This window comes from Haplochromis burtoni, unplaced genomic scaffold, assembly GCF_018398535.1.
Source record: "Haplochromis burtoni strain Fernald_Lab_line unplaced genomic scaffold, NCSU_Asbu1 Contig_730, whole genome shotgun sequence".
Taxonomy (NCBI): Eukaryota; Metazoa; Chordata; class Actinopteri; order Cichliformes; family Cichlidae; genus Haplochromis; species Haplochromis burtoni.
The window spans coordinates 52,873-78,192 of NW_024583091.1; the positions used below are offsets into that span (position 1 = coordinate 52,873).

General features: G+C 39.6%; 3 protein-coding genes across 7 annotated transcripts in view; 1 reads left to right on the forward strand and 2 right to left on the reverse strand.

Moving 5' to 3' along the window:
* Positions 1–818: 818 nt before the first annotated feature.
* On the forward strand, positions 819–6,529 carry cisd2 (CDGSH iron sulfur domain 2). Its single transcript, XM_005949985.3, has 3 exons — positions 819–1,053; positions 5,117–5,331; positions 5,562–6,529. The coding sequence occupies exons 1-3, from the start codon at positions 951–953 to the stop codon at positions 5,649–5,651; spliced, it is 408 nt and encodes a 135-aa protein (XP_005950047.1). The 5' UTR covers positions 819–950; the 3' UTR covers positions 5,652–6,529.
* A 529-nt stretch (positions 6,530–7,058) lies between these two features.
* On the reverse strand, positions 7,059–19,474 carry si:dkey-162b23.4 (sodium/hydrogen exchanger 9B2). Of its 4 annotated transcripts, none has more exons than XM_014330193.2 (13): positions 19,052–19,472; positions 17,564–17,737; positions 16,754–16,955; positions 16,439–16,609; positions 13,799–13,941; positions 13,059–13,186; positions 11,048–11,223; positions 10,431–10,537; positions 9,481–9,630; positions 9,185–9,293; positions 8,666–8,802; positions 8,347–8,569; positions 7,059–8,024 (listed from the first exon to the last, which is right to left on the reverse strand). In XM_014330193.2, exons 2-13 carry the CDS (start codon positions 17,684–17,686, stop codon positions 7,963–7,965), a joined length of 1,731 nt encoding a protein of 576 aa, XP_014185679.1. In that variant the 5' UTR covers positions 17,687–17,737; positions 19,052–19,472; the 3' UTR covers positions 7,059–7,962. The 4 variants fall into 4 exon arrangements, with proteins under 4 accessions (XP_014185679.1, XP_014185678.1, XP_014185680.1 ...); XM_014330192.2 differs by having other exon boundaries at positions 17,564–17,799; XM_014330194.2 differs by having other exon boundaries at positions 8,386–8,569; positions 17,564–17,799; positions 19,052–19,470.
* bdh2 (3-hydroxybutyrate dehydrogenase, type 2) overlaps positions 19,467–25,320 on the reverse strand; it is a 17,583-nt gene continuing 11,729 nt past the window's right edge. Inside the window, exons 2-10 of one of the 2 annotated variants that reach the window (XM_005949981.3) lie at positions 24,595–24,685; positions 23,643–23,721; positions 22,556–22,652; positions 21,074–21,182; positions 20,694–20,754; positions 20,404–20,517; positions 19,995–20,053; positions 19,746–19,838; positions 19,467–19,592 (exon numbers count right to left, since the gene is read on the reverse strand). In XM_005949981.3, coding sequence (XP_005950043.1) covers positions 19,539–19,592; positions 19,746–19,838; positions 19,995–20,053; positions 20,404–20,517; positions 20,694–20,754; positions 21,074–21,182; positions 22,556–22,652; positions 23,643–23,721; positions 24,595–24,666 — 738 coding nt within the window. In that variant the 5' untranslated portion in view covers positions 24,667–24,685 and the 3' untranslated portion in view covers positions 19,467–19,538. The remainder of the gene's footprint in view (positions 19,593–19,745; positions 19,839–19,994; positions 20,054–20,403; positions 20,518–20,693; positions 20,755–21,073; positions 21,183–22,555; positions 22,653–23,642; positions 23,722–24,594; positions 24,686–25,320) is intronic. The other variant, XM_005949982.3, reaches the window with a different exon arrangement.

Consider the following 25,320-nt stretch of genomic DNA (forward strand, 5'->3'; position numbering starts at 1 on the left):
TAGTGGGGATTGTCTCTTAGGAGGTGGTCGTTGACCCACTATTAATCATGTGTGTAAACACATGAGCCAAGGTATGAAAAAAGGCGTGGATCATTACTAACAGTAACAGTAATGATTCAGGTGAAACCATCGTTTTTGGAGTCCATATTTCGAAACACATTGAGGCGATTGATGTTTGAACTAGCACAATATAAATACATCTGAGGCTTTAGGATATTTTTAACTGCAGGACACAGGTAGGACACACACACAGATTATTGACATTTTATTGACATTATATATATATATATATATATATATATATATATATATATTAAACAGCCGTTAAATAATCTACGGACATCTTCAGCTATTAAAACTGCCGAGGTTTTCTTTCTTTGGAAATCCCGTTCTAAAGCAAACATAATGTGTACTGTTGCAGACTTTCGTGTAACACGAAAAAAACACTTTAAAAAAGGGGGAACCACTTAGGCTTAGGGGTGGACCGCGACAGTTACTAAATGCGTGCAATAATTTTGATGGTATCAGATTAAAAAATAGACTTCAGACTATAGTGCTTCTGTGCTGACTCTCTGACGAACACACACACACACACACACACACACACACACACACACACACACACACACACACACACACACACACACACCTTTTTTTTTAGAAAGTGCACATGAAATTGCAGAAGAAGCCATCCTCACGCAAAATTCAAGTTGTCCAATCGTAGACGACCAGGTCCTCGGACGCTGATTGGTCTGACGCCACCGTCACGTGTCATCGTTACGTGTATTCACAAAGACGTCTACGCTTCTTCTCGGTTCTTTCTACTTTTCATCAGAAGGGGCTTACGTACCGGCAAAAAAAACTGCGCTTAGTAATGAACGCCGTGACATAAACGAAGCTCAGGAACTATCCAAGTCAAACACAAAAGCTCCTCAACCGAGCAATTCACAATGGTTTTAGAGACGATAGCAAAAATAATAAAAGTCCAGCTTCCAGCCTACCTCAAGAGGCTACCGCTGCCGGAGACCATCGGCGGATTTGCGAGGTTAACAGGTAATTAGCAGCTGCTGTGTTGAACTTCAGACAGTCCTGGGGTGATGAGTAGTAAACTCGTGGGAGACAGAGTTTTTTTACTCTAGCTAGCTGCTTCTTCAAACGCTGCTTTAGTAGTGTCGTGAAGAGCAGTCCTACAAAAACAGGGATTATGTCCCAGAGTGCTTCTTTGAGTCATGAAACAGCTAAGCGTAAATCTTTTGTGCTTGTCTGTGTGTGTGTCAAAGACAAAGTAATGACCTTACGGTCGTGCTTGTTTGTTGTTTGCGTCTGTTTGAATGTGCAAACACTCGTGATACTAACCACGAATTCGTTATAACTTTACAAACATTGTCTTTTTGTAAGTGAAGTCCTGTGAATGGTGTGATGCTAATTGCTAATTACCTGCATATCGCTTGTGTAAAAACGATTTTTCTTAATTGTCCTGCTCATTCGAGCACTGGCCAAACTGTACTTTTGTGAAAAGCAAGTTTTAAACACATTTGTTTTATTTTGCACCATATGATCATCTGGTGGTACTCCTGCAGAAGTTTTTAAATTATTTTGAATAAATCATACAAATGCGTCTGAGACTCTCTCGGGGCCCGTTTTGCATACTAACCTACTACCCTGTGGTCCCAGCTGCGCTGACTCTTTCAGACTGTTCTGTGAACTCTTAACATCACACTTAGTATCTGCTGAACCAGTTTAACTGAGAACCGAAATGCTGAACTTTGGCAAGTCTTGCGCAGTTTAAATATAGGAACGGAAGAAGTAAACCAGGGCTTCATGAAGTCAATTCAAAACTTGATCTTTTGAGCCAGCATAGATCATTGAAAAGTTTTGGATTTGTGGATGAGGACGTTTAAAGCAAGGCATGTGTAGTTATAATACTCCTGAGTCTGCCTGAAGGAAGCATGTGCAGTTGATACTCTTTGTAGTATCATGATAGCTTGACCACAACACAATGAAAGGCACACAGTGTCACATGCACCCTTTGGTAATGGCATTTACATCACTAGCTAACCCATGTGGAGAAAGTAAAACATTAATATAATGCCCATCTGAGAAGGCCTTCAACCAAAAACAACACTCTTCTTTTGGGAGATGGCGTTGGTTAATACTCACTGACAGGCATAATATTAGTGGTTTTAAGTTAAAGCCTAGTTATGAAGGCCCTGCTAACTGTCAGTTTGTCCTAAGCAGCAAAGTGGGTCAGTTCATATTAGATGACGGTGCATAGCCATTCTCCCACATGCAAAGACATCCCTTTTGAACTGCGTACAATTTGTTAAAAGGATTAAGGATTAGAAATGTCCCATTAGGCATCAGAATCCTTTTAACCCGCATAAAGGTATTATCAAAAGCTGGGGTCTGACACAGTGCTAATAGTGAAATTACACAGCTGTCTTTAATCCCGACTGTGTCTTCACCATGTATGGTGGAGCATAAGGCGGGTTTTCCCAGAGCACTTTTAAGGTCTCTGTGTGGCATTTCCCCTGGTAGCTGTTGGTGTGATATGACACTCGAGTTGGATCGAGTGTAATAATACATTAGTAATGCAGATCAGACACAAGCTATACAAGAAATGTGGATCCGAGAATCTGCCTGCTTCCAAAATTCAGTTGATCCACATTTTTAGCATGCATAAATCACTAAGATTTCTCTTATGCATTATTTATGCAAAATTATGCTTATAACTCCATACTGGTACTCAGGTTGTTGCACTCTGCTTATCGTGTTGTTTTATTACTTGTTATTCTTTTTCGTTAAACAAACCTATTCATTGATTACTTTTTAAAAACATTTGTTTGTTTTTGTTTTTTTTTTCATTATTCTGTCTCTTTTCGCTCCGGGACCGTGTGTACATAATTTTGTTCCACCTCATGTTAACATGTGATGCAAATGACAATAAAGCTCCTTGAATAAATTGCATATACAGTGGGGCAAAAAAGTATTTAGTCAGCCACCGATTGTGCAAGTTCCCCCACCTAAAATGATGACAGAGGTCAGTAATTTGCACCAGAGGTACACTTCAACTGTGAGAGACAGAATGTGAAAAAAAAATCCATGAATCCACATGGTAGGATTTGTAAAGAATTTATTCGTAAATTAGGGTGGAAAATAAGTATTTGGTCACCTCAAACAAGGAAAATCTCTGGCTCTCACAGACCTGTAACGTCTTCTGTAAGAAGCTTTTCTGTCCCCCACTCGTTACCTGTATGAATGGCACCTGTTTGAACTCATCATCTGTATAAAAGACACCTGTCCACAGCCTCAAACAGTCAGACTCCAAACTCCGCCATGGCCAAGACCAAAGAGCTTTCGAAGGACACCAGGAAAAGTATTGTAGACCTGCACCAGACTGGGAAGAGTGAATCTACAATAGGCAAGCAGCTTGGTGTGAAAAAATCAACTGTGGGAGCAATCATCAGAAAATGGAAGACATACAAGACCACTGATAATCTCCCTCGATCTGGGGCTCCACGCAAGATCTCATCCCGTGGGGTCAAAATGATCATGAGAACGGTGAGCAAAGATCCCAGAACCACACGGGGGGACCTGGTGAATGACCTGCAGAGAGCTGGGACCAAAGTAACAAAGGTCACCATCAGTAACACACTACAACGGCAGGGAATCAAATCCCGCAGTGCCAGACGTGTTCCGCTGCTGAAGCCAGTGCATGTCCAGGCCCGTCTGAAGTTTGCCAGAGAGCACATGGATGATACAGCAGAGGATTGGGAGAATGTCATGTGGTCAGATGAAACCAAAGTAGAACTTTTTGGTATAAACTCAACTCGTCGTGTTTGGAGGAAGAAGAATACTGAGTTGCATCCCAAGAACACCATACCTACTGTGAAGCATGGGGGTGGAAACATCATGCTATGGGGCTGTTTTTCTGCCAAGGGGACAGGACGACTGATCCGTGTTAAGGACAGAATGAATGGGGCCATGTATCGTGAGATTTTGAGCCAAAACCTCCTTCCATCAGTGAGAACTTTGAAGATGAAACGAGGCTGGGTCTTCCAACATGACAATGATCCAAAACACACCGCCCGGGCAACAAAGGAGTGGCTCCGTAAGAAGCATTTGAAAGTCCTGGAGTGGCCTAGCCAGTCTCCAGACCTCAACCCCATAGAAAATCTGTGGCGGGAGTTGAAAGTCCGTGTTGCTCGGCGACAGCCCCAAAACATCACTGCTCTCGAGAAGATCTGCATGGAGGAATGGGCCAAAATACCAGCTACTGTGTGTGCAAACCTGGTAAAGACCTATAGTAAACGTTTGACCTCTGTTATTGCCAACAAAGGTTATGTTACAAAGTATTGAGTTGTATTTTTGTTATTGACCAAATACTTATTTTCCACCCTGATTTACGAATAAATTCTTTACAAATCCTACCATGTGGATTCATGGATTTTTTTTTTTCACATTCTGTCTCTCACAGTTGAAGTGTACCTCTGGTGCAAATTACTGACCTCTGTCATCATTTTAGGTGGGGGAACTTGCACAATCGGTGGCTGACTAAATACTTTTTTGCCCCACTGTATGAGGCTTGACTGGCTCACTAATGAGCTCATCAGAATGAGGAAGAGTGTACCGAAATGCACACAGCACTGTTGAAGATATGTTTTTGTCACACTTGACAGACAGTGCGAAATTTAGTTGAGGTCAGTTGATTAATATAGCCCCAAATCACAATAATAGTATAATTGTGTATTATGGCGTAAAGACCCCATATTGAAAGAAAGAAACCCAGACAATCACCCCTCCCCTCTCCACAAGCAAGCACTTGGTGATGGTGGGAAGGGAAAAACTCTCTTAACAGGAAGAAACCCCCAGCAGAACCAGAAACACACTTGAAACGGTAGTGAGAGTAAAAACGTTTCTTATGTATACATTGCATATGAGTACTAGTACTGGATCATCAACGTATATGATACATTTCCTGTCAGTTGGTCATCTCTAATCTGAATGGCCAGTAGTAAATGCCAGTTTTAGGACCATAGAATCCAGTTCAACATTGTATGCTTGTTTTTCTTCTTTAGCTAATGTGTGTATGTTGTTTATGCTATAATATCTATAGTGTCTGAGTGGCTCCGGTTGCTTCCTCTTCTGGGCATCTTGGCTTTGCTCGGTTATCTCACCATTCGCCCCTTTCTGCCTAAGAAGAAGAAGCAGAGGGACAGCCTGATCAATCTGAAGATCCAGAAAGAGAACCCAAAAGTGGTCAATGAGATAGACATTGAGGACCTGAACAGCGCAAATGTGTGTTACTGTCGCTGCTGGCGTTCCAAAACTGTAAGTGTGTTAGTATTTTCTGAAGTATACTGTTAGTAAATCTAAATATTGTTCACACAGACTGCAGGATACATTTCTGTCTTATCCACATTATTATTATTATTATTATTATTATTATTATTATTATTATTGCTGCTTATGATTTATTGATAAACCCCTCTAGTTAAGCTGGGACAAGTGTTTGGGCATTTTACTTCTTGCTGATCAGTTAATATTGTTTCCTGTTTTAGTTTCCTGTATGCGACAAGTCACACTTAAAGCACAACGAGCTGACTGGAGACAACGTGGGACCGCTCATACTTAAAAAGAAGATACTATAATCGACCACTGATCAGATTTTTTTCTCTAAACAGTTTTTCTTGCTCTTGTCTTGGTGTTATATTTACTTAAAAATAGAAACCACACTCTGTTTGAAAGCTACATTTGGGATACTTTAATGATAGTTTGCAATAAGGGAAGTTTTTAAAAAATAAAAAAAGAGTAACTTCGTTTTTGTGTGGGCCTTTTTGTTCATTGTTCACGTTTGTTGTTTAACAGAGGAGCAGTTTTATTTGACTGGGACCACTTTGAGGGGGAAACTTGAAACATAACTGCATAATTGCAGTGACTTTATGATGCATTTATCTAATGTGAGGCCATCAGGCGAGAGGTTTTGCAGATAAATGTCTGTTTAAATGGAGTCCTCAAAACTAGTCTGACCCTCCTTCATTTTGGATGATATCGGACAGCTTTTTTTTCCCCTTCTCCTTTTTCTTTAATTCCTTTATTTTATTTGCTTCAGATATGTGTGCCAAATACTAACATTTCCATACTTAATGGATGTGACATATTTTAAGTTATTGTGTGTATGGGAAGCTACTTATTCTTTAAATCTGTTCTACTCATAGCCTTTAAATGTTGAGTTTCACATTTTGTATTCGGTTCTGTTGCCTTAATACATTTCAAACCACACAAGTAATTTCAAGATAAATCGTGTTTCACTAAACTTTCAAGGTTTGAAAATGTCTGTTTCCTTCGGCTTTTGTCATATCTGTATGAAGTTGTCTTGGAAAATTTTCTTCATTAATGACTGTCAATAACAAATCTGCATTTTGTTTGTTTGTTTTTTACAGTATAACTGTTCATGAGCTTTGCAAGATAATGGTGTGAATTTATTCATGCTAGATGTAGAAATAAAGAGAATTTTGGCATCTTTAAATTAATGAGATGTGTCTGCTTGTCACCTTTGGAAATAAAAGGTCTGTAAGGTTGTACTTAGAGAATGCTATTTTTTAAAAAAAAAAAAAATTTTAAGCGGCTATGTTTATTATATATATATATATAAAAAAAATTTTAAAGTCAGTTTTTCAGGCAATGGTGGTAATGGAAGGGAGCTACAAGAGTGTGTGACTTTTCAGAGGTGGACTTCATGCCAGTCCAACAAACATTGAGCTGTTAGTATTCAGAACAAGTCTTTTTATTGGCACTAGAAGGTTGAAGTTACCATAGTCAAAAATGATGTGGAAAAACCATCAGATTCACTAGACAACTGATAATTTTGGCCTTTTGGAAGCATAAATGTTGTTGGATCACCATTGATCTTCTCATATCATGAATGTCTACTAATTTTACAGCAGTCTAGTAGAGGCATTTGTTCCAGGCCCACACTGATGGCCTTACCCACAGATCCTCACTAGAAGCGCACCGCTAGTGTGACCAGAAAGGAAACTGCTCACACAACACTTTTGAATAATTTAAGCTTTTACTGCAGCAATGTTAAAGATGGACAATAAATTTACTTTTACATAGTATTTGGGTAAAATGGAAAAAAAAAATCATAAATAGCTGCTATTATGAAATCTTTTAAGTGAGGTCATATAAATTAAAGCAAAAGACATTTCATGTTGCACCAGATACATTCTGCAATTAAAAAAAAAACTAAGAATACTGAAAAATCTATATTTCTTCTTCAATTATAAAATGTTGGATTCATACAGTTTTGCAGATATGGACATGATCACACTGGCTGACATTTAGCAGCATCGTACTTAAACTAAAATATTATCAATTACACAAATCCTTCCCTGACTCTTTGCAAACTACGCAACTGATCTCACCATACTGACAGAGGGCTAATATGCATACACAAATCAAAGTAAACAAACACAGCATGAAGATGTAGGATGCCTAAAACTTGCATGTGGTTTTACAGTGTAGTCTACTCATAGCAATAAAAATTGCTTATCAACAACATCCCAAAACGTTCTCTGTCCCCCACGAAGAAAGCTGCTTTACTTTGACCTTTCAAGTCAAAGTAAAGTGCTTTCTTACTGGTAATCCAATCAAGAACAGTGGAAAAATTCTGGATTTAGTGAATATGACAAGATCCTTTTAAAAGTATAAACCATTTCTATACCTTGAAAACAATATGATTTTTTTTCCAGACAGTGCAATGTGGGTCATTTGTTTGCAGTGTTAGGCCTGGAAATCACCAGATGCTATAAATACAAAATGATTCACGTGTTCCTGCAGGACTGCGAACACAGAGAGCTGAACAACAGAGACACAGCGAGGGCCACTCGGTGGCCAAAGAGAAGTTCAAATATCTGAGGTGTGAGGAGTTTCTTTAATTCTCCTCTCTCACACTTGACATCAGAGTGTACTTTCATAGGTGACGGGAGTTTCATTGTCATCTTGATCTCCTGCTGCAGTGCCTAAGAAAGAGGAAGAAGAGACAGGGAGGAAAAAAATAATAAGAGTGAGAAAATGAAAGATTTAAAAAATGAAACTAGCTGCACTTTTTGCACTGTGAATAAATGTATTTACATGAACACAATACCACTGTTGTGTGCCTGTAAAAAATCGTGAAGCTGCTGAATGACACAGTGGCCCAAGCTATGCAAATCTTTATGTCATAAGGGTGTAGCAGGAAAAATATTAGGAAAGGAAAGGATACTCACTATTCAAACACACCTAGTTAGGTTAGCAAAGGTTGCTGAGCCAAGCTTGAATTTTCAAAAGAAAGACTTTACATACCTAGGAAGAAAGCTGATAAACTGGGTTTGACTCGCTCACCGCTGACTGGGTTCTCTGGCTTTTGCAGCAGGCGAGGGCCACACAGCCCTATGATAAGTGCGCCTACAGGGGCTGTGAGAAGGATGGCGAGCACAGCCACAGTCAGCACGTCCATGCCGTATTTCTGCAGCTGCTTGTCATCCTTTGTCCTCGCCATGTCCAAAGCTGTGGATCCTATAGCTGCCTGACAGAGACAAGCCAAGATGCGGCACAACCCCACAGACTTCAAAGACATTTAATGCATATGCTTTTCATTCAAAGGTTTGCTAAGGAGACATACCTGCACTGTTGCTTTAGGCATCCATGCTAGGGCTATGAACACTTTTTCCTTTATGCTAAAGCCCGCAAACAACACACAGACGAAGGTGAACCCCACTCTAACCAGCAGACCAATGAGGAGAGAGACGATACCCAGACCTAGAGACATGTAGAGGCAAAAGTCATACAAGGACAACAATATTATATGTACACCATATAAATCCCCCCCCCGCCCCCCCAAAACAAAATTACTGCAAGAAAATTATGTGCAGTGTCATTTCAGCTGCACTGACTCATGCAAAACAAACATGTCATAAGTTATTTAGTAAACTGCTATAGCTGTAAAGTGCTAACAAAGACAGAGGGATTAGTATTTACAGGACAGGAAGAAGCATCATATCTCTCACATTGCCTCTTTTTTTGGGTTATGCAAATATATTTTCATACACAGAGTAATATTTGAATTTTTCACAGTGATAACAGCCATCTTGCTGTGGGTTATTTTGAAGGCTGTTTGTGTGTGTGTGTCTGTTTATCTCACCAACTGTGTGTCCCTCCAACTCAGAGACTCGAATCTCAGCTCCTATCAGTCCAAAGAGAAGAGGCTGAAACACATCCCACGCCCACCCTATCACTTCTTCCACACGTGCCTAAGGACAAAGAATGTAGGACATGTTCACTGTTCACATTTAATTATAATATATAACAACCAAGTAGTTTAAGAGAAATTAGGTCTAAGATTTTGGACAGTTAGCCTCATTCAAATTCACCTCCAAAGTCAGAAAACTGCAAACAGACGTACTGATGTACTGTAGTTATTAGATGCATTATTTTTACCTTTTCTGTCCCCCAGCCGAGGCCAGCCAGGAATGCCAGCACCAAGGTGCACAGGCCTCCGGAGCCAGGAAAGCCTGCCACACCGCTGCCAAACACAGCAAAAACAGACAGACCCAGCACCAAGAAGGAACGCTTCATCACCAAGTGTTTCTAGAAGAAATAGTTAACAGTAGGTTTCTGGATAGCGAAAAGGATTACAATATGCATTATTTAACAAATAATAGCTCTAAGGTCTATAAGAAATCATTTGCAAAGAAGCTAGGACGTGTTGGTTCACAGCACTTTCACTTTTGATGAAGAAATAAATCCAATATGTAATCTAAAGCTACATAGTATCGAGGTTTTTAAACAACACATGCTGCCATTGAGATGACAGTAAGAGTCCTTGGGCTAAACTGGCCTGCTTAGTCCAAATATGCCCCCAGTAAAAACATGTGGCACATTCTGATGTAAAAAGGGCAAAATGAGCACATTAAAAATAAAACCTTTCACATCTGATACTTTTTCAGTTCACTTTTTCAGTTAACAGGGTTAAAATCTGCAGTTTTATTCTTATTATGTTTCCTATTCACACACCCAAACTTTTTTATGGAAAAAGGGTTATACTTTTGTGGAGATATCATCTGAATTTCAGGAGCGGGACCACTCCTCCTTCATGTCCCCTCTGGCCTCAGGCTATAAAAGCCCCCCTTCTCCAATACCCGCTGTTCTCATTTTCATGCTCCACCCTGTCCCCCCTTTTTTCTTTACTCTCTTCTCCTGTCCTCTCCTCTCTTCCTTTCCTCCCTTTATTTCTCGTTAGTACAGAGAGCCGTCGCCAGTCCCCTTCAAGGCCTTCCCCAAACCGCAGCACTAATCACACTCCCTCATCCCTCATTGCTCATCGTTACCAAGGGAGTGATCCCTGCTAGTGAATTATCCATACAAGCTTTTCCTGGCTGTTACTTTACCTGGTCAACACTAGGGAAGTACTGGATGAGAAAACCAAGAAGAATCCCAGCAACCATCCCTCCTGCCACCTCCAGCACCCCCCTGAGGAGGTTGTACCAAGTTGAACCTAGAAGAATCAATCAAAACAAACATTTGTGAAATTGTGAATTTCTAAAATATTTTAATTTGCCAGTTCAGAAACAAGTCTCTCTAACTAATGCAGCTTAATACAGAAGCCAGCAAACACTCAAAGTATATACTTTACACTTTCTTACACTTTATTTAGTGTAAGGAAGGCTTAACATGTTGGACATTTTGGCATCTACAGTTTGAGTGCTGTTGAATTACACCACAATAGAAAGAGTGTTGCAGCAATACAAAGGTAACCCTGTAAAAAATTCAGATTCTGCCATATATAATGAACTGGTGCCAGAACTCTGTATTAAGAGTAATCAGCACGCTCACACCCTCTGGTGACATCTTTACAAACTACAGCAAAAAGTTATTTTCTTCTATGCGTTTCTCTTCGGGAGATAAGGTGCTGTTGTGTGTCAAAGGCAAAACAAAGCGATAAATCCATCAATTCTTGTTTTCCTCTCACGGCTCCACACATGTAAACGCACAGAGCAGAGATTACCTGTGGCAAAGGCCATGCCCAAGCATGTTGTGAATCCTGTGATCGCAAGAATGTCATCAAAGCTGCCTGCAGCCATCAGCAGGGTGGGGATGCCCTTCTCTACACCGTAACCGTCCTTCTGCAGCAGGAGCATGGAGGGAACCACCACTGCTGGAGACACAGCTCCTAGCACGAAGCTGCAACGTGGAGAAGATAGAGGGTTCATTCATTCACTGATAAATGAAAAACTCCTGGGCAAGCTTTACAAACATTTGGTAAGAATTTATTATATCATAGTTAATAAATGGTAAATTAGTTTTTAAGCAAACAAATAGTTATTGTATTGTGAAGAAGATGACATTATAATAGATTGTTAATGATTAGCAGACAAAAAACAATTTAAAACTTGCCTGTATGTCATTAGTTTGTGTAATAATTATTTATTTTAAGAAACATATTCTGTTCTTGTATCAATGCTCATAAAATGCATTTAAACCACACGATGATACTAAACATCCATCCATCCATCCATTCGCTTCCGCTTATCCTTTTCAGGGTCGCGGGGGGCGCTGGAGCCTATCCCAGCTGTCATAGGGCGAAGGCGGGGTACACCCTGGACAGGTCGCCAGTCTGTCGCAGGGCTAACACACAGGGACAGACAACCATTCACACTCGCACATTCACACCTAGTGCAATTTGGATTATCCAATTAACCTATCCCCACAAGCTGCATGTCTTTGGACGGTGGGAGGAAGCCGGAGTACCCGGAGAGAACCCACGCAAACACGGGGAGAACATGCAAACTCCACACAGAAAGACCCCGGCCTGATGGTGGAATTGAACTCAGGACCTTCTTGCTGTGCGGCAACAGTGCTAACCACCGTGCTGCCCACTAAACATGTTATATAATATAATAATTGATCATGATAATAAGACATTACTTTACTTTTATAGTAATTGTGTTACTGTTCAATTGAGAAACATATTGCCTAACATTTATTTAGCTATACATTTACCATTTAACAAATGTTTATTATGACGTCTTACCATTTGGGTAGAAGCAAAAGGAAAAGTTTGAGCTGACTAATGTAAAGTGGAATTAGTAGAAAAAGATTTCTGTGGTTATGAACAGCTAACAGGGCCTTCTTTCTACTAAGTCATCCATTAACCACAACATGCAACACAAGAAGAACAAGCTATCTAGATGTAAAACCAGAGCTTCTTGTTTTTTTACAAATACTAATGCTCCACTTAATACCCTCAATGCTGATGAAGCAGATATGCATCTTATTTAAATTTCAGTTTTTGTGCTGTTCTTCATGTAAACATGTTCCTTATAACTGCAGTGTTTTGGTTTCTTTTTTGGGTTTTTTTTGCAGTGTTAGGTTTAATTTATCACAAAGTAAGATTTGACCTTCACTCAGCTCTCTAATGTCTCATGGACCCAGAGAGCTAAGTGGTCACATAATCCAAATATGAATATAACACAAAGTTAAGTTGCAGGTAAAATCCAGACAAAAACAGGACAAAGTCTGGTTCATTGGGCCCTAGTCACACAGGCCTTGACACCAATCAAGGACTTCCTAGCAGCTACCAGTCGCTGGGATTAAAATGTCTATTCCCTGACTAAGAAGATTTAAAAGTTGTGCCTTTTGAAATGTGTTGGTCTCAGTAGCAATGGCCAATCATCCTCCCTTTCTGGTTTGTTTCAGGCTTTTTTTAATGTTTCACTACCACTTGGCAAGTAGTTTGCAGCAATGTCAACATCTTTCATGCCAGTTACAGGTAGCCATGTCAATCTGCTAGCGATCACAGCAATTTCTGGGGCAGCACCTTCTTTGCGACTGATTTCACCCAGCGAGTCACCAAATACAAATTTTGTGTTTGTGACACACCTGGGGATCACGAATGAAACAGTAATTTTAAAGTATGTGTATAGATTTGCCATAGACATCAATCAATGGTGATTTTGGTTATGAAGTTGAAAAATAAGAGCTGGGTACACAGCAAGTGAGAGTAGTGTTGTATTTACCCAAGGATGAAGCCCCACACCCAGGGCAAGCCCATGAGGAAGTGAGAGATCACAGCTACGGTGCAAGCCTCTATCGAGCACGGCCCAGCTGCCACACGTATACACACAGCTTTTAGTTTCCTTAGAGCCTGATAACAGACACACACATCAAACAAGTTATTAGGTTCTGCACATCACTACAAAAAGCTTTAACAAGCATATTTAGTAGTACTGAATGATGAGGTAAATAACTGACTAAAACATGAACAGATTCTTCCTGTCATTTCTTAACCTCCGAGGACCTGGCATCCACATATGTGGACATCACATTTTGTGACCAAAATACTAAATTTTGCTGTACAAGGGCCTGATATCCACTTACGAGGACATTATACTACCACAGTTTTATCGAAATTTAAAGCGAATGTCCTCATATGTGGATCTCATTTTTCTCAGAAACAAAAATTAGGTAAAAAAAAAAAAAAAAAATCTTGTTATTCTTTGTTTTTACGTTCTTCAGGTCCCAATCAGCCCAAATGGCAAAGAGAAATTAAAAATGCATGCCATGAAAGAGTTTAGGTCTTAGAAGGTTTAATTAACTCTTCTTTTAACTACTTTAACCACTTCAACCAATGACATAGCTATCAGTGAGAATTTGCACCAGTATAACAATGGCAAGTGAAAAGAGATGAGATTAACATATAATTACTGTATTTCTACCTCTCAATGCCGATGTTAAGCTTGTATAGTATCTAGCATACCGTGGGATCCAACCCTAGACCAGCTCTGGCCAGAATGACAGCCAGAGCAATGTTCCTGAGAGATGCAGACCATTTGAAGTCAATGTACACCCCATCTGTAACAACTGGAATGTTCCTCAGCAGGAATCCCATGAGCAGCATACCTGCAGCAAAGCACAAGTGAGGGTGAGAAAGAGGAAAGCTGATCCTTATTACCATTAAGGTTTGTTTATTCTTTGAAGCTTTCTTTCATGTTGCTACAGAGAAAAAAAAAAACACAAGCTCACTGGTTGCTTTTTGAACACAGGGTGTTAGAATCAGATACTCTGCAAACTGTGAATGTTGAAACCCTAACACCAGAGGTTTCAACAACCCACAACCTCTTCTAAAACTTCTTGACTCGGATAATTGTTCGAGTCAAACAACGCAACATTAGTATTAATTAATTATCTATCTAAAAAAGCAGTAGAAAGGTTAGATTTTGGATCTACAGAGAAAGTCTTATGCTATAATAAGTGGGGGAAAAAAACATATGATGCACATATTCTAATGGGTTGCCAGACAAATATTCTACCATGGAAGCTAAGCACCATCCTCTAAATTTTATAACAGCATTCTAGTTAGTGGTTTATTGAAAGACTAGACAAACCAGAAACCTCAAAAATTAAAACCTAACTGTTAAGCAAAGCTCCTTTTTGAAGACTTACTGAAAATGAAAATGAAAAAACATGAACGAGATGTTTAGAGATGAAAACTTCTACCCCTCCCTATAATGTTATCAACTAAACAAGGAGTGGTTACAGTTTCCTTGATATTTATCAAGGAAACTGATCAAACGAGAGAGTCACATCACATCATGACAATGCACAGTGCAAATAACACTTCTGATGATCAGCACGTTTTCACCCCCTGAAAACTAGCAGCACAATTGGCATATCTTTTCAAGCCAAAGGTGCCACAATAATCTTTGCTGTGTAAAAATACAACAAAGAGATGCAAAACACAAACAAATCCAGAACATCAACGGATAACATGATTTTTAACTTTTCACATGGATAAACTTACAGTAACTTGACAACCTCATGCAAATTAAAAGTTTCTCAAAGAAATTCCAGCTTAGTCCTAGATGATGGAGAACAGAGGTGGGGAACTCCAGGCCTCAAGGACCAGTGTCCTGCAGGTTTTAGATATCAACCTGGGTCAACACACCTAAATCAATGACTAGTTCATTACCAGGCCTCTGGAGAACTTCAAGACATGCTGAGGAGGTAATTTAGCCATTTAAATCAGCTGTGTTGGATGAAGGACACATCTAAAACCTGTGGGACACCAGCCCTTGAGGCCTGGAATTCTCCACCCCTGATGTAGAACGTTACGTATAATAAGAAGTATTCAGTTTTCAATTTAAGGTTCAGGTTTTTTGGTATTGTTTTGTTTTTTTCTAAACACGCAGAAATATATACTGTCACCTGACTTCCCTCTCACCCACAGCAGGGATCATCACTCATCAGTTGACCTCGCTGTTGCCAACATACAAACAACGACAAAGCTTTAACACAGGACTTTTTTTCAAAAAGCTTCTAGATAAAAATATACAGACAGCACTGCAGCACTACTAGGTCTTACTCCCCAGCAAGAGCTCAGTTCAGAGAGTGAAGCAAACCTCTTTTTGTATAGTTCAGTGAGCTGCAGGATGAGTTGCCCAGATTGAGGATGAGCACCATGTGAGATAAGAACATGAAGTTATTCCAGGAACAGCCATACTGCCACCGTGCATTGCATAATCATGTATGAGTGTCCTTGGAAATGCGGTTTTTAGAAACTTTACCTGCATGCTGACATAACTGCAAACAGTTTAACAAATACTGATGTCTATCATGCACAAAAAAAAAAACAAATAACAAGGTTAATACCCATTTGTAGGTATCAAGAATCCATTAAGGCAGCCTGTTAGCAAATGCTCATGGCATGTATGCACTTTTATGTCATAAATGACACAGTGCTCCCATCATTATCAATAACTGAACCCAAACATTAAAACTGTATGTGCTTTACAAATATGGAAGTTTAACAATCACAAATCTAACAACTAGGCATGCACCAATGTTTAAAATGACAATCTTTTTTTCAGTTCAATTTTATTTTATTTATATACATTGAAATAACAACAACAGTCCTTATATTCTAAGGTAAAGACCCCAACAAGACAAAAACCTCAACAACGACAAACGCCTATGAGCAAGCATTTGGAAACAGTGGGAAGGGAAAAAACCCTTTTTAACAGGAAGAAACCAGGACCATGGCTGGGGTTGAGGTTTCACTTTCTTTCATGTTAACCCCTATTGTTTGAGAGAAACAAAAAACAGTGTGATTAAAAGCTTTTAGCTGTATGAGGAAGAACACCGGATGCCCTTCACGATCCAGTCCCAATGGGATTTGTGTTTGATTCTAGTTTTCAAAGTCGTTATCTTTTACTTCTTGGGCAAATCTGTACACCACTACACTATGGAGCAATGCCAATGTCAGTTAACATGGCTAATATCAGTTAGAACTATATATCACTCTGATGGATAAATCTGTGTAGATATATATGGACTAAATACTTAGATTAACATGCCAGTGTCACCATAAAAAGTCAAAGCACCAGATTTTCTGTCTTACCAAGGAGTGGTGGGAAAGGTGGAAGTTTGGGCAGACGAATGAGAGACACCAATTTTCCACCAACAACTGCACAGATGAAGAGTATTGTAATGCCAAAGAGGTTTCCTCCTGGGAGACATTCGTCCTCTGTGATTGACCAAACCACTCCAAAGAGCACAACTGCCAAAAGAACTAGAGAGAACAGGGAATTATGGGGCTGCATTTCTCAGGTAGTTCAATAACTACTGTATACTCATGATCTGCAGTTTTTACACATTCTTGGATGGAAACATACAACAAATGTGCTTTGGAGGACAAATCAGCCTCCTTTTTTACCTTTGGTAATGAGGGAGGCGAGAAAGCCTCTTGGCGGACAGGGGCAAAATCTTCGCAGCAAAGGACAACAGACCACTGGTGGATCTGTGTTGGTACCGGCGTCCACTACGGGGTTACGAGGAATAAAATAAGTGGTCTCCTCTGTTACATTTGGACTTGAGCAGCGACGTACCACCACCTGGATCTGGTTCACATTTAGGTGCTTTAAAAGAAGGATCACAACATGGATTAGAGCAGGTCAGTGTTCACATTGCGGGTGGACAAACTGTTCTGCTAGATGACTTAGCATATTTCTAAAGGCAGCGCATAACAGATGACAAATAAATATGAAATGTGCAGATTAGTGTGCAAATTCGAATTTACTGCTCAACTCCACAACTCGTCATAACATATAGTATAATAACATAAGCATAAATGCAGCATTAACATAACTAGCTAAATAGTGGCATGTGTTTCTGGATTATATTTACTATGTCTTATTTTGCACATCTTCAGTCAGAAGGATACCAGCAGTTTTACAGAGGCATGCCATATCCTAAGTTTACAGACTGCTATACACTTGTGAAATGAACGCCAAAGTGATATGCCCTATAAACTGATAACAATTTCACAGAGTTGCTCAAGGGGTTATGTTGGCTCAAAGTTGGGAGAATTCCTTGAACTGGTTTACAATTCTTTCTCAGAGGAAAAATTAAAAGAAAAAAAAACATCAATAAGGCGACGGTATTAATTTTAATGAACAATATATATAACACAGAATCATTAAATAGAACAACAGGTGCAAAAATTATTAGCAGTAAAATACTAAACCTCCACATGGTTTGGCACAGGCAAAGGAATTCTGTCCAATAGTGGGCTGGGAGCTGGACTAGGCACTGGACTGGGTGCAGGACTCAGGTCCGGGTTTGCAGCTTTCTGCTGGGTGTCCTCCATGGCGGTTGCCTACAATCTTTCTGGTCCACTCTTGTATCACAAGACATCAAGCTGAGGGGTGGGGTTATCCATTAGTGGGCTGTTCTTTTACTTTTCTTTTGGCATGTCCACCTCTATCCACAGGTTTCCATTCATACAATAGGTTTTTATCAGTAAGAAAAAACAAACAGTATCAGTGGTGCTGGTACAAATATTGACATAATGTGAAATGATATGGTTAAATCTCCTACATGCGCATAATAGACTAAACACATGAGTGTTTGGTGTTTAAAAGAAATGGATTTCATTACATTTCACAAATACTGCATAGTACAAGCTATAACGTGTGCAAGCAGCGATCTATCAGGCTAATACACAGGTGGACACATGGGACTGTTGTGGAGAGCTGCTGTAACCCCCCACATCAGTCCCAGTCTCTCGTTCTGTGTGCTGTATGTACTATAAAAATGTGAGTGACTTGTCAACGTTTGTGTATAACAGTGTATAACATTAATATGGTGTTTTGGTGGTTACAAGTACCACATACACAGGAACGCCAAACAGACGCTACTACAATGTTTTGAAACTTGCTTTTAGCGAGCGACAGACGTCCTGTTAATCCAATTGTAAGCAAACCCCGCTAATCAATGCTTACAGCTACACCATATGGCACAGTAGCTAGCGTTAGCTCAAGTAGGTAGGTTACAGAGCGCGGATGCTAAAGCAAGTAGGTTAACGTGCAGCTGTCAACGGCAACAACCCGCTCGCACTGGTATCACTAAACCTAGTTTGTCAACTATCGCCAGCAAATCTTTGAGATATAGGGGTGTATCCATGTTTCATTCACTGTAAACACGTGTATGGCCAAAGCACAGAAGAAACTTTTGGCCATACCATTCAATGGGTTTCACTAGCTGTGGTTCCATTATCAGACATGACCCACTCCTGGGTGTGCACTATCGCCAGCTACCACCGCTCCTTCCGCCACTAGCTATTTTTTCGTTTAATATGGGAGCGTTTCGCAAATATCTGTGGATTACAGCGTTTAGGCTGTGCACAATGTCCTACTGCTAAAGTCAAACAACGACCCTAATTTCTTTAAACGTTAAATTGACGGCCGAGGTTTTCTAACTTCGGTTTATACAATCAAGCTGGATTTTACTTTTCAGTCAACTGGACCAGCAAGTATGGGGGCTAGTTTAATCTCCACCACCCTGACAGCTGGTTCTTGTCCGATATTTGATGTCCTACTGTCCAGTAGCTGCTTATGCCTGTGTACCGCCTACTAAAAGCTGACAGTGCACCCAACCTTTTATGCAGATAGCTAGCAAGCGACCGCCTCTGACAAAAATTACCTATTAATTATAGAAGAAAAAACGCGCTCACCTCATATCGTAAACACCAGAGCATGCGGGCTGTCTGTGGCAGCTTTTCTCGTAGGCCTGCAGCAGATGCACCAGCTGGTACACGAGGAATGAGGCGGATTAGTGACTGCCAAGCAAGTATGTAGCGTCCACAACGGTGCATGGAGAACTTGGGTTACTTGGAAAACTGGTTTGCTTAACATCTTGCACATAGCTTTTGTTTCACTATTATGCACAGAGTAATGCACAGTAATGGAAAACGGGAAAGGTTTAAAGTTGATTACACACTTCTGTACATTATTTATAGTTTGAATTTAGGATGACAAATATATTTGCAGCATTGGTTTCAGTTGCAAAACAAGACATTTTTCCATAAAATATGCAATATTACTGATATTTTTTTCTTATTTTATAATAATAATTTTTTAAAAATTATACATTTATGACAACTTTATTTGAATTCAAGGTTTGGATTCCACTTCTGTAATGATGTAGTCCTTCCAGTTTCCTCACAGTCTCCAACCTCCATCGATGATGTGCTCTGTCCCAGTCACATAGGCTGACTGTGGAGGGCCCAGACAGTTTAAAACCACTGGTAAATTACTTTACTGACAAAAATATCTACAGCTTTCTCTAGATATGTGTATTCCTATGATACCTACACTCTATTCATACTATTATTATACCTCCTGAATTACATCTGTGCAAGCACTCACCTCATCTGAGGCCAGGTATACGCACAGGTGTGCAACCTCTTCGGCTGTGCACAGCCTGCCAGTTTTCTGTCTTGCCATAAAGTCTTTATAAGCCTGTAAATGACTTATAATTGGATCATTCATTATCTTCATCATCCAGTCATCATTATTTAACATCGTGTAAATAAAGATAACATATAACACATAGTACATGAATCACGCAGGCATTACTGTCAGGTTGGCGAAAATGTACATCAAAGCCTGCAATACCTGTTCTGGGTCGGGCTGAGCCTGGATCCTACCCCTCAGTGATGGAGTATCAACAGTCCCTACAGAAATAGAAAGAGAGCAAGCCTAATGAAATGTTTATTAAAAGACAAGAGTTAGTTAAGAAATTATGGTCTTTGGCTAAATGAACATTTTTCTATTAATAAGTATCAAATACGATTGGGTTGGACTTGGATGTGATGTATATAAATAATCAAAATAAAAGTATACACAGCATCTTTTTAGACCGGCTCTTAAGCCAGTGTGCCCTAACATGAAACAACCTTCAGCTAAAACACCCCATCAATTTAGTTTAATTTCAAGGACGTTTACAGTATACTTTGAGTATCACTGAGGAAGACTAAAAACACATGGTGATATGGTGATTTGTTGCACTGTGTTCTAACCTTACCAGGACAAACACAGTTACAGCGAATGCCTTGCTCAATGAAATCCGCAGCTATGGACTTGGTGAGCCCAATCACTGCAGCCTTGGAGGTACTATAGACACACCGATTAACAACGCCTGTGTTGAGGAAACACATCTGTCACTCACACACAGCCACACGCAGGCAAAGCATTTATCTGAGATAAGAGGATTGCAAAGACTGGCCAAACTTCAAAGACATCGTGTCCCTTTAAGTAGGAATAGTTCTACAAGCAACTGCAATAAAAAAAAAAGATCTGAGGAAGATCGTTTACCTTTTATGCTTGATGCAACAGATGCCATGTTAATAATGTTTCCCGACTTCTTTGCCAACATCTAGAATGACAAATGGCATATTAACAGAACTGTTTTGGTTGAATCCAGATTAAAACTACACAAACAAAGCAATAAAAAGTGCCGAGATCTGCGCTAAAGGTACAGTTTGGCAGTTTGGTTAGTTTGCAGCTAAAGCAGGATTAGTAGCTGAGCAGTCCTCACCCATCATGTCATGGGTTCACAGTGGTACAGTTAATGCAGCTAATCCAACAACGGATGAGAACAAAATTAAAGGCATATGTCACACTATTATCAGTAGCACCTATTACATTCACGGGATAAATGGTGTTAAGAGTTTGGTGAAGTGGCCAAAAGTCACCTTAGGCAAGAAAGCCTTGCTCATCAGGTACATGCTCCGCACATTGACATTCATTGTGAAGTCCCAGTCATCCTCTTCACAATCCAAGATGGTGCCATGATGCACAAATCTGTGTACGAGCACAGACATTTAGTGGAAAAATAGCCTCATCTAATAACTTTAGACAGCATTAATATGACAATTTGGACAAACAGTGAGACACAAGTGACAATATCTGTACCTAATAACTTAATCAAAACCAGAGTGGTAAACTACTGCCATTTCAAGATAAAACTCAAAGGTGATAATGTAGAAGAAACCTGTTAATAAAATTGAGAAAAGGGGAGAGGGGGTTATGTATGTATGTTATGGGGTTCTGGAAATGTAATTAAGTAGTAAGCAGGAGACAGATGGGTGAATTAGAAAAGTGTAACTTCAATTTTATCTTTTTTCTCCTTTTGCGGTCACCACAGCAGATCATCCAACTGACATCACATCTTATTCCTAGCTTCCACCTATGTCACACCAACACTGCATGTCCTCCTTGACTTCATCCAAGAACCTCATCTGTGTCTTTTTTTCCTCCTTGCTGGCAACATCCTCTGTCCACTGTCCCTCCTCTGCACATCTCCAAACCATCTCAGCCTAGACTTTCTAACTCTGTCTCCAAACCGTTCGACCTGAGCTGTCCCTCTGATGTACTCAGTTCTAATATTACCCATCCTGTTCACTCAAAAATCTGAGCATCTTTATTACCATCTTTTGAACCTTTTCTTTCACTCTTGTTGCTATCCTTCTGTCACAAATTATCCCTGACACTTGTCTCCAGCCACTCCATGCTCCTGCAATCTCTTCTTCACCTCTCTTGTGCACTGTCCATTGCTTTTGATGGTTGAACGCAGGTATTTAAACTGATCTACCTTCACTACCTTCACTTGCATGTTCACCTTTCGACCTGTGTCCATCTAATTCACATGTATTCTGTATTTAAATAATCATAGTGCACAGTATCTCCTGTCTGACCTCATCTGTCATCCTGTCCATCACCACTGCAAACAAGAAGGGGCTCAGAGCTGATCTCTAATGTAATCCCACCCTTACCCTGAACCCATCTGTCACTCCTACTGCACACCTTACCGCTGTCTCGCTGTCCTCTTACATGTCCTGCACCACCCTCACATACTTCTCTGTCTCTCCTGACTTCCTCATGGTTAAAAAGAATAACTTAACGTTTATTTGAAACTACAAGTAAAATGCACAGTGACTCCTGATTTAGGAATTCTGGTTTTGACATATTTTTTTCAGTTTTCTACTTTAATCTGTTGTCAACAATAACTCACACGAATTTACTTCCAAAAATGGTGTAAATTACAGCTTTATTTGTTTTAAAAAGGTTACTTGATGTGGAACTTCTAAATACCACACATTTTGTTTTTCCAAGAATTATGTAAGGTTTTTGTTTCTTCAGTAAATCAGAGAAATAAAAACCAATTTAAAAAGTACCCAGCAACGTTGAACAGAACATCTACATGGTCATGTTCCTTGGCCAGGGCTTCTACTTGGTCCTTCTTGGTCACGTCCACCACTTTGGTCCTGATCCCTGACACCAAAAACAAAAACAAGGACAGTTTAGATTATACTTGCACTGCTTTTGTCTTCATAACAGCTGGCTTTATTTTAGTGCATGAAATAATTCAAGATATAGCAGCTTCATTTATCAATCATTTTCACAGTTACACAGCAAAACAATGGTCCTGGCTGCTATCTTCTTCAACATACATCTTTTCCTACTGAACGCTCAATGGCTCTGCAGAAAGCCAGTTAAGAGGGTGAAGTGCTCAGGCGTGATATCAGAAGAAGAATGTTGCTCACGTCCTATTTATTCAAACTCATTTACTGTAGAGACCAGAATAAATAGAGATATGGTTCTCTTCTCACAGTCTTGAAGAAAAGACAATTAAAACCCATATAAAGCCTTTTAAAACTAATATATGATATGCACACCAGAAATGAGATAATCTGGTTTTTTTTTCTTTTTAAAATTACCACAGTGCAATTTCAATTTCTCTAACAGAGATACATTAAATGGCTCTTGTAAAAAAAACAACTTCACTCTGGGGAAAGCACAGGTGTTATGCATTTATACTAATTAGCTGCTTTGGCCAAAATGAGAGAAATTAGTAGAATGCATGCATTGCTTCTTCCACTTATCTGGTGCCGGTAACCTAAGCAGAGAACCTAGGTCCTAGGCTTTATAGGCTAAAACCTCCTCCCAGTCAGACAATCCCAGAAAACCTCCCTCACGGTGCACCCAGGAGGCATCTTTGTCAGATACCCGAACCATCTCAACTGGCTCCTTTCGATGTGGAGGAACCACGGTTTTAATCTAAGCCCCTCTTGAATAACTGAACTTCCCACCCTATCTCTAAGTACAAGCTATTTCAAAGTAATCAAAATTTTAAAACTTTGCATCAAATAATTAAGTTGTGAAAGAACTTGAATGAAGGGATAGGAGTAAACTGGCATCCCTTTTGCAATGCCTCAAATAGCCAGAAGATGGCAGTCATAGATCAGCAGAGATGAAACTTGCCTTGAATACCATCCAGCTCCTTCAGCTTTTCTCCATTTATGTCTGTGGCTGTGACCTGAGCTCCCTCCTTAGCAAATGCCTACAGTTTAAAAAAAATAATCAGTGTTCAGTTCCAAGTGGTTCCTCAATGTTCTACATGCTGTGCTATAAAATTTAAGGAAAAATTTGCAATTATGATGATTGGTTATGACACAAAACCGAAAAGAGAAGGACACCGAGCCACAGACACAACTGAGCAGGAATCTAAATTGCTGTACGAATGGACGAGGGCACTCCAACTACAGGGAATAATTCAGATCATCAATACCAATCAATATCTCATTATCAAGCATCTGAAAGCAGACTGTCAATATCCATCCACAGTTCCACAACTCTTCTGAAATCCATTCAACTTCCCATCAATAAGGCAGGTTTTTAAAGTGCAAAAGACCCCTTATACCATTTGCATCTTTTAACTTTTAGGTTGAATTCCTCCAATAAAAACCCAGTTCACTGTAATACAAGGCACCTTTGCACACTTTAAGATCACTTGGAGGGAACAGATGTAGCGATGGTCCAAGCCAGTGTGTGAGATTTTCAAGTGTGTCGTTATCTCTTTGGCAAGAATATCCCTAAAGGACGGTCCTGAACCTTTGCTTCCATTAACTCAGGAATCACTATTACAGCAGTCATTTACAGGACATTAGGTGACATGCTTAAGTGTTTCTATACATAAGGAAGTTGGAAGAAACATGTTTTAAATTACATTAAGAAAAATTACATCACGGGACTTCTTAAAATCTTTAACTCTAAACAGTATATCCTATATTAGTTAATCTATATTTAATACTTATCAAAATGTAAAGAGCACTGAATAAGTGCAATATTTAACTACTAAATAAACATTTTCTGCTGTGATTTAGAAGCCACTAAATCAGTGAGATGTTAAGAAGAAGATATGAAATGTTTTTACCATTGCTGCAGCACGTCCAATCCCCTGAGCAGCAGCGGACAGAACAATCACTTTCCCATCCAGGCGACCCATAGTTTACCTTTCACTGCTGCTGTGAACAAAACAAACAAAAGATTGGAGAATAACAGCACATTTATTTAGATAAATGCTTTCAGTCTTAATTTAAAAAGGTATATCAAGCATGTTTTTTACACAAATGTACAAATTTCTATACTTTAATTCGTGGTTTTCAGCAGTCCAGACATGCAAAGACATACATTCACTGCTAATCTCTGAAAAGTGTGGTGCAATTCGTAATTTGGTTATATAACTGTGCAATCATTGACCATTGGCAAAATGGTCTTTCGGTAAACTGCAGCATTTGATGGCCTACAGCTAAGAGAGAACTCTTAAGTGACCCCACAAAACCACTTACGAAGAGGACTTGAATTCATTAGAAGCTTGCTGTAGTGTTAGGTTTAGCGCATTCAGTCACTAATAGTGACAAAGTCAGGCATTATAAATATTAATGTAAATTTTATTACTTGGCTCAAAATGATTGTAGCTTGTGGTAAAAAGGCCCTATTAACAAATGTGCTTTATCAGTGAGTCTGTCTTCCGCTTCCAGTACCAGCTTAAATTCAGTTCACAGAGTGCTGGTCCTTATTTACAATAATGTCACCCAATTCACCGGACAATTATATCCCCGCTCTTTGGTTCTGTCCACCAGTTCAGAAGTTTTGGCGC

Coding starts and splice junctions, on each gene's coding strand:
- cisd2 (XM_005949985.3), top strand. CDS start 951: ATGGTTTTAGAGACGATAGCAAAAATAATAAAAGTCCAGCTTCCAGCC. Junction 1,054..5,116: donor CGGATTTGCGAGGTTAACAG/GTAATTAGCAGC, acceptor TAATATCTATAG/TGTCTGAGTGGCTCCGGTTG. Junction 5,332..5,561: donor GCTGCTGGCGTTCCAAAACT/GTAAGTGTGTTA, acceptor TTCCTGTTTTAG/TTTCCTGTATGCGACAAGTC.
- si:dkey-162b23.4 (XM_014330193.2), bottom strand. CDS start 17,686: ATGGAGGACACCCAGCAGAAAGCTGCAAACCCGGACCTGAGTCCTGCA. Junction 13,187..13,798: donor GTCTAGGGTTGGATCCCACG/GTATGCTAGATA, acceptor GTCTGTTATCAG/GCTCTAAGGAAACTAAAAGC. Junction 10,538..11,047: donor GGGCATGGCCTTTGCCACAG/GTAATCTCTGCT, acceptor TGATTCTTCTAG/GTTCAACTTGGTACAACCTC.